Source organism: Heloderma suspectum, chromosome 5 (assembly GCF_057233095.1).
Source record: "Heloderma suspectum isolate Gila_16-S chromosome 5, 16-S_ref, whole genome shotgun sequence".
Classification (NCBI taxonomy): Eukaryota; Metazoa; Chordata; class Lepidosauria; order Squamata; family Helodermatidae; genus Heloderma; species Heloderma suspectum.
In genome coordinates this window covers 76,480,061-76,495,674 of record NC_139462.1, presented here as the reverse complement: position 1 = coordinate 76,495,674, position 15,614 = coordinate 76,480,061, and the positions used below count along the sequence as shown (strand labels likewise).

The 15,614-nt window shown below is 42.0% G+C and overlaps 1 protein-coding gene across 1 annotated transcript in view; it reads left to right on the top strand.

Annotated features, from left to right (window-relative positions):
* The first annotated feature begins 726 nt into the window (after positions 1 to 726).
* SH3RF1 (SH3 domain containing ring finger 1) overlaps positions 727 to 15,614 on the top strand; it is a 91,735-nt gene continuing 76,847 nt past the window's right edge. Inside the window, exons 1-2 of the mRNA XM_084856427.1 lie at positions 727 to 1,211; positions 3,368 to 3,849. Coding sequence (XP_084712553.1) covers positions 3,469 to 3,849 — 381 coding nt within the window. The 5' untranslated portion in view covers positions 727 to 1,211; positions 3,368 to 3,468. The remainder of the gene's footprint in view (positions 1,212 to 3,367; positions 3,850 to 15,614) is intronic.

The window sequence follows — 15,614 nt, the reverse complement described above, 5'->3', positions numbered from 1 at the left end:
TCACCTCTTGTTGTGAAGTCTTTTGAGGGGGCAGATAGACACTGCGCAAACAAGCAATCACCCTCCATTTAATGCATGCCAATGGCCGTTGGGAAATGCAATGTATTCCCATGACCATTCGGATGGAACCAGTGCAATTTCCACTAGCCGTTCGGTGGCATCATTTTTAGATATATCCTGTCTTTTCGGTTGCTTGCTACGCACAACAGTTCAATACTTTTAACTTCCGTATTAGCATTATGAAGTTCTGTCTTTCCTCCTCAATCTTTCCTTTTCATTTAATGAACCGTCTCTCTTCTTTTTCCTGACTGAAAATTACATGAAGCTTTCCTTGGAGCCGCAGAGAGCGTCACTGCATTTTACCTGTCATGCTCTGCTTTGCTCTGCACCAGCAGGATAACTACGAAAGCCTCTTCCTTCCTGGGGCCTGTGCACTCCAAACTCTCTCCTGACTGTTGTCGGCTTGCCTGGCTACACGCATTTTGCCCTGCTGCTTCTGCCTGTGGTGTGGGTGAAACAAGCAAGTACCTGGGGACGGCGGGGGAGCTTTGCCTGGAGAAGAACGCCGTGATTAAAGGTTTAGATTGTTCCAAACTAAAGGGACGCGGTGAACGTTGCGAGGGAGAGCCGAGCCTGGGTGCCTGAGGGAACGAGTGGGCGGGTGGAGGGGCTGGATCCAGGCACCAGACTGGAGAAGGTTTCTGGGCGGGATCGAGGATGTTCTGCGGGGAGGGAGAGGCGGCTGGAAAGGCTGGTCTACCTCGAAAGGGAGGGGAATGGCAGCTCTTTAGGGGAAGGCTGGCTCTTCGGTCTCCCGGAAAATCCCCCTCAGGCACAGCGTGCGAGGGAGACGGGGAGAAGCACACAGAGCTCCGCCCAGGGAAGCAAGGAGTTCCAGGAAGCGGCGGGCGGGCGGGCTTGCGCGCCTGGAGACTCCTGCTCGCAGTCCGTACCTCAGAGCCTCGCTCCTTCCTTGAGGCGGGGCGGCCTCTCGCGTCGGCCCCCGTTTGGGGAGGGAGGGAAGGAAGGAAGGAAGTGGGATGGGGGGAAGAACAGAAGCGTAGAAAGGAGCTCCTCCAGTGCCGCGCTGTGAGAGATCGAGCGCCGTGGCGGAGGCGGCTCCTCCTCGCGGGAACAAAGAGGCGCGAAAGCGAGGACTGAGGGGGAAAGGAGAGACTCCTTTCCTCGCTCCGACGGCCACTGCGGAGATGGTGAGTTAAGGGAATGGGGGCGGGCGTACGAGGTCGGTTTAGTTGCTGCAGATGGCGAGTGCCCCCTCCACGACTCCGGTTCCTTGTAGCCGCTGCCTTCCCGCCCGGGGGCCGCAGCAAGGGGAGGGAAAAGGTTCCCCGGAGATGGAGCCTTTCCCCCGCGTATCAGCAATCGCCAGCCTTCGTGAGGAGGGCTCAGGCGAGTCTTCTGTTTGTCCACCTTTGGTAACGAGACACCGCCGGTGAAATCTCCATAGAGACCGCACTCGCCCTCCACGGTTATGGGAGCCGGTGGCTTATGTATACAATGCTTGTTATCCCAAGACCGGCGAGTGTCTTCCCTCTTACGTTTATGCGTTTGCAGATGGATTTTCTCTCTATTATATGTTGAGGTGTGCATTTCTATAACGTATCCTATGCACGTACTGGAAGCCATAATGCTTAATTTACACCGTCTACATCTCCCAAGGAAGGCGTTCTCTCTGTCACTTTCGGTTCCATGGGATTTTTTCCTCACTCTTCAAAACAGAAATCTTAAAGCCCTTACTGCATGTCTTGGAAGTAAACTGGTGTTCCCCTTTGCTTCCCCCCCCCCCCCTCAGGCCTTGAAGTTAACTTTTAGTAAAGTCTCACGTTCGTAATCAAATCTACCAGATATCTTCTTGTATTTTAATAGTTGGCTATGTCTGCTACTATCATGTACTGATAGCCTTCTGTTACTGGCTATTGATTCAAACCATCTTTGGCATGCTTATTCCAAATGGAATAATGTAATAGTAATGTAATATGTATCTGTGTAATGAATATTGAAAATCTATCTGTTGCCTAAAGGATAGTCTTCCCTATAAGAATATTTTTCTCATTTTTCACCAGATTGCTGCAAAAGCAAAATTATTTGAATATTGAGTTTGCTTCTCTTGGTAAACAGATTGCATTTAGGTTCTTTAGGTGGCTGCTGCTGTTGGATCCGTAGTCAGAATTGTCTAATAAATGTACTTCTGGCACTCTTGCATATAATACCTGCTGTAGTTCATCTTTTTTCCCCTCTCCAGGCAGTTTAAAAGTTTGATGACAAGGGGTGTTTTGAAGAATACAATCTCTTAAAACATTCTGTTGTGCTTCAAAGAGCTACTTAAGATGCACCAAGGGTTTGGGCACACCCAGTGGGACTTTTGATTTTGAACAGTAGATACTACCTTCCCACTATGTCGCAGTTTGCTTTGGAAAGTTCCATCAATTTCAAAAATGATTCAGCATGTGTTATGGGGAGGGGGCTGCTGTTCACAAAACACAGGCCTAGAGACCTCTTTCAGACAATGTATTAGTTGCACAGTTCTGGATCCTATCCATTGTGTCTTTTGCTCTTCAAATGTTCAGTAGAAAACTTGGATTTTCCACAGATAACTATTAATTATAATGTAATAAGCAGCTTTTTAATAATTGGATCCCTTTTTGCTTTAGTACCACATTTTGGTTATCATGCTGTTTACTTCCCGGAATTGTATTTCCTACTTAAATTAGATGACTTTCATTACTGAAGTTAAACATGTACAGTTTTTTAAGCATCATTGGGTTTCTCGCATCTTTTTGATCTATTATGGAAACAAAAATGTCTTAAATTTTGAGTATCTTGAAAGTGTCTAGAGGGTTAAAGGTTTATGGCAGCAGTAATTAAAGTGGACTATATGTGTTCTGTAATACTGAAAGTCTGAAAGTACTCTTAAATTTAGCAATACTCTGCTCTTGGCTATTATTGCTGACTTTCACCACTGAAAGGTGATATGGTGAGGACCATTCCTCCTAATGATCAGTACACTTAAGTTGAACAGTTCACTAATAAGACAGGCCAGTTAGATCTCCTTGTGTGAGAGATTTTTACTCTACTGTTACAGAGACTACTTTAGTGAGGCCAACTAATATAACAAACCTTCTAGTCCTGGTGCATGTCACACCTCCAAACATGTTAAAAGCAAAGGAGGCTGCATAACATTAAGCACAGCTACTTTGAAGGGATTCATGTTTAGCAAAATCTTTTAATTGTTTTTTAATGTTACTGATTTGTAAGACTATATATGAAAAAAACATGAATTTTGCTGTTGAATCACCCTCCATTTGCCATTATTATTGTGTTTTTCTTTTCCTTTCACAAATTTCAGAGAGAAGAGTGAAGAGGCATGGATATAACATAAGGCCCTTAACATGTTCAGAAAGGATATGAATTTTGTAAAAGCTTATTCCTTGGTAAACTAGATCAAAGATGGACGAGTCAGCTTTATTGGATCTGTTGGAGTGTCCTGTCTGTTTAGAACGCCTTGATGCTTCTGCAAAAGTTTTGCCTTGTCAACATACATTTTGTAAACGGTGTCTGTTGGGCATTGTAAGTTCCCGAAATGAACTTCGATGTCCAGAATGCAGGACGTTAGTAGACTGCAGTGTTGAGGAACTTCCCAGCAATATTTTGCTGGTTCGACTACTGGATGGTATCAAGCAGAGGCCTCGGAAACCTCGTGGTTTGGTGAGTTGCACAAATTCATTAAGGGCACAGACTAGCATTGTTGCTAACTGCATTCCAAAAGACCTGCAGAGTTCTCAGAGTGGCCAGCAGCAGAGAGTACAAGCACGGAGTCCTCCTGTGAGGGTAAGTGTCTAATATGCAAATTATTTAAGAGACAAATGTTCATTTTGTGCTAGTAAGCCAGTTTGCTTTGACAATTCAAGAAGATTAGGTTTATAATGTGATGAGTCAACTGGAGATAATTCAAATGGCTCAGCTGGAAAATACAACAGTGTATTTAGCATGGAAAAGAGAAGATTAAGGGGAGACATGATAGCAGTCTTCAAATATCTGAATGGCTGTCACACAGAAGATGGAGCAGACTTGTTCTTTGTTGTTCCAGAGGGCTAGAACTAGTGAGTAGAAATTTCATGGAAGGAGATTTCTGCTAAACATTAGGAGATACTTTCTAATAGCCTGAGCTATTCAAGAGTGGAACAGGCTGCCTTGGGATATGATAGACTCTCTTTCACTGGAGTTATTTAAGCAGAGGCTGGACAGCCATCTCTCAGGGATGCTGTTGTTGCATCCTGCATTGTTGATCCTTCGTTGAGCAGGGGATTGGACTTCAGTAGATGGTAACCAAGGCCCTTTTCAGTGTCCAAACACCCACCAGCCTTATTGCAAATGTTGGAGCTGGGGAGAGGGTGATCACTGTGTAACTGTGATCCCTATCCACCTCTTCAGCTTCAGGATTGGGAGGAAGGCTGGTTGCTTGTCATTCTCACTAGAGGGTGGTGACACACTTGCCATAGTGAGCAAAATTGTGAAAGCCCAATTATGATAAATATGAAACCTTCCAACAATCATTAATGGGGGGCTTACTTATTGAGTTCTCTTTTGTCATTCAAGTAAGTTGTCTACTTTTCTTCCATTTAAGGATTTTAAGTTTTCACTTCTTGGTTTATCAACTTGCACTCTCTTCATATTCTTTACATCAGGGGTGGGCAGCCTTTACGCATGCTAGATCTACTAGTTGTTGTTTTTAACTAGAACTCTGAGGTCTACTAGGTACAAAAAGCGACAGGTGAAGCAAGTGATGTACAGTTAAGGAACATAATTCCTTAATTCTGAGCATATGCTCAGACCAAGAATGCGTTTTAGCACAAGAACAGAGCTTACAGTCCTTTCACACGCAAATCTCCTAAACGTTCTCCATTTCAGCAGTCTAATTTTTGTGTGTGGGGGGAACCCACCTTTTTGTTGCTATTGTTAGAAACTCTTGCCAGTCTATTGCAAATCCTCATCTAACTTCTGCCCATCTCTGCACTAAATTGCAGATTGCTTTTAAGAATTTTCTGGATTTAAACATTTTCAAAAACTTCCCCAATGTTGCCAATTGAATTGGTATCTCTTTTTAAAAGATTCCACCTTTTTACTTATTTTCTTGGCATTGATTCATGTTTTTGAATGTATTAGTTATCAACCCAGTAGTTAGATTTATTACATTTTAATCCAGAACCTGTAATTGAAAAGATAACTTTATAAGATGACTGACCTAATTCTGTTTTTGCCCAGTGGCAGGTCAGATTAGATTCTTTTAAAAGCTTTTGCTTCTCATCCAGTAAAACTTCCATGTGCACTGCCTCTGGGTAGGTTTGAATTTGTTGTGCAGTGATTAAGTGCTTCATCAGTTCTGAAGAATGCATTGTATTTAGACAGAGTAATAGTTCAAGCAATGTGGGGGAGGGAACAGAGGCTTTGAGGCATCTACACATTTAAAGTATTTTTCATTTGATTACTTGACTTTCTGATATTCTGAACAAACAAAAGTATATCCTGTAGCCAAGTTACCAGTGTAAAATGGGCTCCCCATAGAGATGCAACCAGCTGCTAAGGGAGGTGTGTATTCTTCCATGACCCAAAAGTTGCAGATTTCTTCTAATACTTCAGTGACATATGTCTAACATAATATATGCCAGGCCAAAGCTCATAGACATGTACTGTTCTACAGTGCCCTTTTAACTGTGTTGTGTGCTGCATTTCATTTTTAGGAAATGTTTTTTCCCTGCTTGGTCTATAAATATGTGAAATCATAAACTAATTTCTAGATCTCTAAAACAACCCATGTGAAAGATTCTTATTTGCCCTCTTCGTTTGAATCTTTTAGACGCATGTGCATATACACACACATATTTTCAGGCTTGTCTCCACAAGTATGTGGTCTAGAGATCACTTATCTTGGGGGGGGGGGAATGAAAGCTGAGACTGAATGAAAGTAAACACAGTCTTTGCCTATGTATATTGGAAGCAATGTGCAGTCTTTTTAATCCTCTTCCGGATCATACCTGTGATATGCCAGAACAATAGTTTCTAAAAGTTAAAGTATAATTGTTTGTTTTTAAAGATGATTATCAGCATTATGTGCTCTAAATTACTGTGCCTTCGTTTTTCCTAAACTTAGGAAAAGTAATTAAACCACTGGATCATTCTGCCATTTCAGCTCTATTCTGCAACATTGGCATGTATGTACTGGGCAACATTTCTTTCCATATGATCTTACAGAACAGGAACAGTGATACAGGTTTTCTGGAAAATTTTCCAGAAGATTTCCAATGAAAATTCAGTTAATTTGCATAAAGTTGTAGGCACTGGAAAAAATTCCACCCCACATGACTGAACAGGAAGTGCAATCCTACTTCATTTTATTAGTTATACTATATCATCTGTCCTCAAGTTGTGACTAGATGACTTCCTCATGCAATTCTAAATTACTATTCACAATCACTGTGAAAAATTGGACCTTGTTCCTCATACATTGATTCCAAAATTCTAGTGCTGGTGACTGACATGGTATAGATCTACTTTCAGAGAGTTAACTCTGTTAGGGTGCAATCCTAACTAGGTAGGTGGCCACCTCCAACCTCGGAGGCGACCACCTATCCAAAGCAAGGCAGGAGAAGTACGGAGGGATCGTTTTCGGCTGTCTAGCAGTGCGGGGGCCGACCGGGAGAAGAAGCTGCCGTACGACACATTTGATGCGTCATACACGCAGCTCTGCTCTCCCCATCCCGGAAAGCCCCCCAGCGCCGCCCTTTTTCAGTCACTCTGCGCTCCTCTTGTGAGCGCGGAGGATGGGGCTTCTCCATGCTGCCTCGGAGGCAGCACAGACCAGAGGAACAGTCAGTTTCCCAGGAACTGACTTCAGAGCACGGGCTCCAAGGTCAGTTCCCAGAAATGAGCATATCCAATGGCCTGCTAGACAGTGTCACAGCAAAAACAGCAAAGTTGTGACAGCAACTTTGCTGTGACAGCAAAGACACTGTCACAGCAAAAACAGACTCTTGTGGCACCTTTAAACACTAAAATATTTATTATAGCATAAGCTTCAGTGGACTAGCATCCACTTCTTCCAACTTATGACTCTATGATTAGTGAATCCCAAAATATGTCTTATTGTGTCTCATAAACTAAGATCAAAATGATTTCTTTGTACCAAAGTAAGGCAGAGGTTGGATATGGTTAAGAACTTTATTTAGGCTTTTTTGACAATATCTTCTCCTGATTCTAATTCCTTGTCTTTCTAACATTTCCCTTCTGCTTTTTTAAATAAAATTCTAGTTTTCTTCAGACTTTGCCCTTTTCTGTTACTATTGTTCCACTTGACTTTTCTTTCTCCTAATCCTACTAGTACAGTGACTGTTGCTTCCACATACTATTCTACTCTCTTAAGTTCCTGCTCCATTCTTCCAATCAGTTGACTTATTCCAATATCTGATCAATCACTCTTAATACAGTCAGATGCTCTTCACTTAACACTGTTTCATCTCTTCATGGACAGCAATGTAAACAAAAACAAGGTGACATAGCAAGTAATAGTGACATAGCAATTATGTTTGTGGAAGCCTGGTCAGAAAGGTGATCTGTGGAAAATGCAACTGAGGTGAGAGCTGGAGGGGAAAAGGCAAGCAACTCACTGGTTTGGGTAATCCAGGCATGGGGAATTGATGGTGGGGGGAAAGACAGAAGTTGTAGGACAGCTTAGGAAGATGATAGCATATAGAACAACAGTATTGATAAGAAAATGGCACTTTCCAAAATAGAAAATTAAAGGTATCAAGCTTACACCCCCACCCTGGAAATAGGATCTCTGTAACCTTATTAATTGAGCAGTAGATTTGTGGAACTATGGAATTCAACTATAGGGGAAACTAATGACAGCTGCTGTCAAATTGAATGAGATGAAAGTAGATGAGTATTGTTGAATCATACAATCTGCTTATGCCCTAAGGAAATAATAAACTATTATGTGTCCTTTCAGAAGGTGGTGTGATTTCTTTTTATGATGTATTTGCGTCTTGTGATAGAGTTGCATGACTTTTCTGAATTGTATTGGCTTTGTGATAGTCTGTTAACCCTGCTGTAATGTGTTGTTTTTTGCATGTTGGCAACCACGCTACAGAAAAGCAACATGATTCAAAGTAACTTTATGTTTGGATATTAATTTGTTGCCACTGTCAATTAATTGCAGTTACAAAGTCTGACTTTTTGATACCTTTGTCATCAGTATATAAATCTGACTTTTGGACACCTTTGTCATCAGTATATAAATCTGATCTTCCAAAGCGAATGTATTAAGTCTTAGTGAACCTGTTTCGAGAGAGCAGAATTCTATACTAATTTGACCAATTTATTTAATATTACATTGAATATTTAAATTCAGTTCAGTATTTTCCTGTTATGTGACATATAGCCTGTTCTAACAGTGCATATTCCCGATTCCTGAAACGTGTGTGTGTGAAATTTGTATCTCGCCTTTCAACAAAATGGGAGCCCAAGACGGCTAACAGCAATAAAATACAAGGTAAAAAACATACTTTATCTTAACTTGCATGTATGAATGGACCACCCTATACACAACACCACAGATAAAAATTTTATATTGACTGGGTTCGTACCATGACAACCCATCATGGGTGACGTGCCATGGTGGTTTGCCGTGTCGTGCGAACCCAGACCGATTCCTACAGGGTGACTTGTGTGTGCGCGTTGGGGTTGTTGAACCCACTATGGGTTGGCCTGTTGTGCTGCCAACCCATTATGGGTTGGAGACATAGGACAGCGAGCTGCTCAGCAAGAGCTGTTCTTCCCAAGCACTCTTTGCAATCGCAGCTAAGCCCATCCCTCACCAGTGACAGCCACTCCAACAGTACCCAAACGGCACTTTGGAGGGGCTGTCACTGGTTCCCAGGGTTGGTGTTTTTAGTCTGGACATTTGCGCAAAATGGGGCTGAAAATGTTTTTATTGTTACTTTTCAGCTCTGGGAATATGCGCAAACGTTTTCATATATGGGGGGGAGTTTTTCAAAATTGCAGAGATGCAAAATTGCGGCTGTCAAAAATACATAGTCTTACCTTGGCAATTGCCTTCTCTCTTTCAGCTGTTAAAGTCTGAAGCATAGAAGGTAATTGACAAGACGAGGCTGCATATATGCTACTTTGACAGCTGACAGATTGGTGGGGAAAGGGGGCCAGATCAGCCCCTGAGAAAAATTGTTTAGACATTTAGGATCTACCCTTTGCTGTCCCCTGCTTCTAGTCCACACCTCTCTTGAGTTGGCAGCAAGTGGTTTTAAGGGAGAGCTACATGCCACCTCCTTTTTCTCTTGCAGTTGCACTAACCACGGCTAACTTTGTCAGCTGTCAGAGTGGTTAGCGTGAATGGGAGCAGAAGGGAGGCGTGCTGGATCACCTTTATAACCAGTTGCCTCTAGCCTCTCATAACTCTGAACACCCACAATCCAGATACAAATCCCAATGCTCCGCCCTGTTACTCACCTAGGTTATATGCAGTGCACTCTTAGAGCTCCTACATGAACAAGGATGTTCCCACTGTCATTATATGTGATTGAGAAAATTCTAGACTACGTGCTAAAGCAGCATTTCCTTAGAGCTGTGAATAACCCATGGGTAACGTGCTTGTCATGAAAAGCTTCTGTTGTGGTTTAGAGCCTCAGGGTTTAATATGAGCTGAGGCTGGCAGAAGACCACTTCTTTTCTCTACATGAAAAGAGTCTTCTGTGCTTTTTGCTTTTCTAAGCCAATGAAGAGGTATGCTGGAGAAAACAGAATTTATAATAGTTGTTTTGGGGAAATTAGCACATCAATCCTTAACATAGTTACTTAGAAGAATGTCCTACAAGTTTTTTTTGAAATATTCTGCTACATTGGGGCTACAGTCCTAAGAACACTTATTAATGAGTAAACCCTACTGAATTCAGTGGAATATTTGAGTATATAGGGTTATGTTGTAAGTGTATTTATAACTGCATTTCAAGGACTTAACGCTGCTTTTTTCCTCAGAAACACATTACTTGAGATAGAGTGAAGTAGAATATGTGCCCAGGGACCAGGATATAACTTACTTAATAACTATTGCTCCCCTAGAGCTTATGAAGGCTTGACCCTTTTATTAGACAGGCAAAAGCAAAAATAAGTGTATTATAATTATTAGGAAATATGTTTGATTAAATATTGTCATCGTCATTACTAGACATGCAAGTGTACTTTTACTGTCTAAAGTAGAGCGGCATTATGATTGTCAGCCTTTTTCCTATACATTCTCTAATTCCAAACTTGAAAAGTGTTAAGCTGACTGAAGTAGTTAAGAATACTGAAACAGTTTTCTGGAGCTTAATATGTTCTTTATAAAGGCATCAACCTTTGTTCTGTTCACTCAGTTTCCTGAAGGTGAGGTCATCCTGGTATGGATATATACAAGCCACTCCTTTCACATTCCATTTCACATAGTCCCTAAAAGCAAGACTTAAAGCATACATTTATAACAATAGCATTTTTCAAGGATAGTATCCAAATTTACAAGCTTTGTGAATTGATGAATAAGATACACTGCTTTTTTTAAAGTCTGTTTCAAAAGAAGGATTCACTGCTTAAAGGATTCTTCAGGTATTTGAATAAAGGAAGAGGACTGGTCATCTTGCATAGAGTTTTGGTAGAACAATATCAATACTAACATGCTTTCATTGACAGTAACCTGTTGTTCCTTCCCAACTCTTAAAACCACATTAAATTATAGATAGTTGTATTTCAAAAAGGTAAACAGTTAGAGCATAATCCAGTCAAAAATGAAGTAAACTTAAGTCCTAACTATTTCTGTGAAACAGTTCAGTATCTTCCATTGAAAGCAATTGGCTACATCCTTAATTTTGGGTTGTGATCTCACAGTTCGTGTTTTAATAGAGCGCTTCTGAGACAAAGAGTTTTTTAAATTTATGTCAGAACTCTCTCTTGGCTACTGATGTTTTAAAGAAACGATAAGAACTAGTTGACAGTCTGCCTCTGAATTTGTAGATACACACACTCACACAATTCAATCTAGTCCTCAATTTCGCAGTATACCTTCTTTTAGTACTAAAATTTTACATAAAAAATGAATTGTTTATATGCTTCCTCTTAGGCTCCTCCTAAATCTCCCCCCGCCGTCCCCCGCAAATACATTCTCTCAAATAAGGCATTCTATAACCATTTTGGTAACAATTATAAAGGTGTTTACATTAGTACAATCTGTACTTGGAAATTATTTACTTGGGTTTTTTTTAACCTAAATGCATAATATCAGTACATTAAGTCCTGTTGGGGATATACAGTCAGGGCCAGAAATATTGGAACAAGGATAACTGTTTTGGCAGTTGGGCTCTGTACACCACCACACTGAAGTTAAAAGGAAACACACCCAGATGGGAGCGAAGCCAGGACTTTCAGCTGTAATTCAAGTGGTTTGACAAAAGTGGGGCACTGACAATTCAGGAAGGACAGCCAGTGGCATACACACACACACGCGCGCACACACACACACACACACACACACATCGTTGGTGGCTCATAAGGAATGGAACAAACCAACATCATTTCAAACTTAAGGATCGCCTTTAATACCTGGATGAAAACCCTTTGCAGTCAATGACTGCCTGAAGTCTGGAACCCATGGACATGAACAAATGCTGCGTTTCCTCCCTCGAGGTGCTTTGCCAGGCCTTTACTGCAGCTGCCTTCAGCTGCTGCTTGTTTGTGGGTCTTTCTGCCTTCAGTCCTGTCTTCAGTAAGTGAAAAGCATGCTCTGTTGGGTTGAGATCAGGTGACTGACTTGGCCATTGAAGAAAATCCCACTTCTTTGCCTTCAGAAACTCTGGGGTAGCTTTTGCTGTATGTTTTGGGTCATGATCCATCTGCAGTATGAAGCGGCGTCCTATCAGTTTGGCAGCATTCGGCTGAATCTGAGCAGGAAGTATAGCCCTATACACTTCAGAATTCATCCTGCTGCTTTGATCGGCAGTGAGGTCATCACTAAACACCAGTGACCCGGTTCCATTGACAGCCATACATGCCCATGCCATCACACTGCCTCCACCATGTTTGACAGATGATGTGGTATGCTTTGGATCATGAGCTGTTCCTTTCCTTCTCCATACTTTTCTCTTCCCATCATTGTGGTACAAGTTAATCTTGGTTTCATCCGTCCAAAGAACCTTATTCCAGAACTGGGCAGGCCTTTTTAGGTGTTTGCTGGCAAAGGCTAATCTGGCCTTTCTGTTCTTGAACATTACCAGTGGTTTGCACCTTTTTGTGAAGCCTCTGTATTTACATTCATAAAGCCGTCTCTTGACTGTAGATGTTGACAATGACATGCCTACCTCCGCAAGGGCGTTCTTGCCCTGGCTAGATGTTGTGAAAGGCTTCCTCTTCACCATGAGCAGAATTCTGCGGTCATTCACCTTAGTTGTCTTGCGTGGTCTGCCAGGCCTTTTGCTGTTGCTGAGCTTGCCAGTTAATTCCTTCTTTTTCAGGATGTTCCAAACTGTTGTATTGGCCACTCCCATTGTTTTTGCTATCTCTCTGATGGGTTTATGTTGTTTCCTCAGCCTAATGATGGCCTCCTTCACTCGCATGGACACCTCTTTGGACCTCATGTTGGGAGTTCCAGTGAACAGCTACCAAATGCAAATGTAACACTCAGAACCACCTCCAGGCCTTTTATCTGCTTGCTTGGTCATGGGGTACCCAGGAAACAGGCCACAGCTGGCCATGCAGCTGATTGCCACCTATTTGTTCCATTATTTATGAGCCACCAACGATGGGGGGTGGTGTATGCCACTGGCTGTACCTCCTGAATGGTTAGCGCCCCACTTTTATCAAACCCCTTGAATTACAGCTGAAAGTCCTGACTTAGCTCCCATGTGGGTGTGTTTCCTTTCAACTTCAATGTGGTGGTGTACGGAGGCCAACTGCCAAAACAGTTATCCTTGCTCTAATATTTCTGGCCCTGACTGTATACAAGATAAAGTGCTGTGGTAATTAATTATGTTGCTGTGAAGAGCATTCAAGAGATATAGAAACCATAAGCGGAAAAAATAACCTTATGTACATAACTAATTGTCACTGATATTTGGCCACTTCTGTTAGCGTGTCCATTGAGGGAGCTGGATGCTGACCTTCCTGGTAGGACAGCGAGTCTTGGAGCAGCTCTGTCCCACCAGGCTGTGATTAGGGAGACTGCAACATCTGGTTCCTCCAGCTAAAGCTCTGGGAGGAAGAGAGCAAAGATTAGAGGGAAGCCTTTGGGCCTCTTGCTTAATATGGGTTGTTCCCTTCCTGACTTTTCAAGAACTGTATGCCCTAGTGCACAGGTGCCAAAGATGGGCTGGAAAACTCTGCTTGGCTCTACTGTCATCCTTTCATAAGGGCAACTTGCTGGCTAAAGGACAGCACTCTTCAAAAGTATATAACCTGAACTTGGTATTCTTCGCCCCTCAACCCCCCAGTGAAATAGCACTGTATTGTAGTACTGCTAATACTACTTTGAAAAATCCTGGTCCCAGAGCATTTAAAGCATGTATGTGCAGATTAGTGCATAGAATAAAAAAATATAATAACGAACATAAACATCACAGATACTGCCCATGTCCTAAAACTGCCATGTTTTATCTCTTGTACAGCTAGTTGATTATCTAGATTCATTGCCAGTATATCACTGTGCTTGTTACATTGAATAATTGCCAAACTATCTCAGATTTGTTCAGTACTGCTTTCTCAGGGTTATATTTTAAATAAGTCCTCTTTAGAATATAGTTGCACTGTCAGGGGTGGGGGTATCAGAGGTGGGGCTAGAAAAAGCATGATCTTGTTCTTCTGACTATATAGTCAGTCAGGGAGAATATAACTAGATGATCATTCAGTCTCATTGCTCTTCATTAAAAAAGCAATCAAAATCTGTTAACGCATGGTATAATTGTCTAAATTTCTAATATTGTCCTACGGTGTGCCATCTTGCTTCCCTCCACCCCCCCCCCCTTTCTGAACTGCTATTCCTGTTCTGCAAGGTTCATTTTGGGGGCAAGATGATTCAATCACATGATGCTTATACTGCACTAGGTGCACTGGTTATGGGTGTGTTTCTGAGCCTGATTTAGTGCTAATTTTGACCTTTAAAGCTTTAAGCGGTTTGGGACCAAGTTACTTGAAGGACTGCCTACACCCATATCAGCCTGCCCGCACTTCAGAAAGATCGGAAAGAGAAGACCTTCTCATTTGCCCACCCATGAGAGCAGTTAGGTGGGTGACCACATGTGAGAGGGCCTTCTCTGCAGTGGCCCCATACCTTTGGAACAAGCTGCCATTGGAGGTGCTCCATGCTCCATCACTGCAGGCTTTTAAGAAGGCCTTGAAAACATATTATTACCTTGGTCTTCTCTTGATATGACTGCTGTTGTTGCTGTTATTGCCATTGTTGTTGTTGCTGCTGGTTTTATTGTTGGCCTTTATTGTTGTTTTTTATTGCTGTTATGCTGTGTTTATGTTTTAATGCTTTTAACATTTTAATTGTTTTTATGTATTCTTGTAAGCCGCTTTGGGAGGGCTTCTGCCCTGAAAGGCTGCCAAGAAATATTTTAACTAAATAATTTCCATACCACAATGGTACAACATAAAAGATCTGTGGGAAAAAATATTTTTAAGATAGTGGTGTGAAGGGCTTTAGTTTGCTAATGTGTGTAAAAATGCATGTATTCTGTGCTTTAGAAAGAGTGCTTTCTAACCCATTTTGATCTTGTTACGTAAGTGAAATATAAGATGCTGACTTAGTTTACAAGTAAAGCCAATTCGTGGGTTGTTTAACCCACGAATTGGCAGGGCCGCACCAGAGCGAGCATGCTGCCTCCCATGCGCTCACTGCTTCTGCTTTGCATCCATTTTCAAGTTTGATACACTGTGTGAACATGGAACTCTGGATTGTTGAGGGACAAACAAACCAGAATTTTAAACCAACAACAAACCACGAGTTAAAACTCTGGGTGTTCCTGGGTTGTTGATGAAAGTGCATGCAAAGCAGAAGTGGTGAGCAGGCAGGAGACGGCACACTCACTTGCTCCCATGTGACCCCAACAACCCATGGTTTAAACAACCCATAGGTTGTTGTTATATGCAAACCAGGCTGTTATCTTTAAGGTCAGTATTTAAATATATTCAGTTAAATAATGACCAATAGGAACATAGGAAGCTGCCTTATACTGAGTCAGGCCATTGGTTCATCTAGCCAGTATTCTCAACACTGACTGACAGAAGCTCTTCAGGGTTCCTAGCCCTAGCTGGAGATGCCGGGATTGAATCCGGACTTTTTGCATGTAAAGCACGTGCTCTGCCATTGAGCTATTATGAGATATTCCAGGCAGGTTTCATGATACTTTGACATGTGTTTTAATTAGGACACTTTCTGTAATAATGTGATGTCAGAATCAGCTACTTTTTGATTCCAGGCCTGAAGACAATTGGTTCTCTTCATTTCTTGGGAAAGTTAGTTAAAATGCATGCATCCAAACAAACGGGCTTTGTGTGTG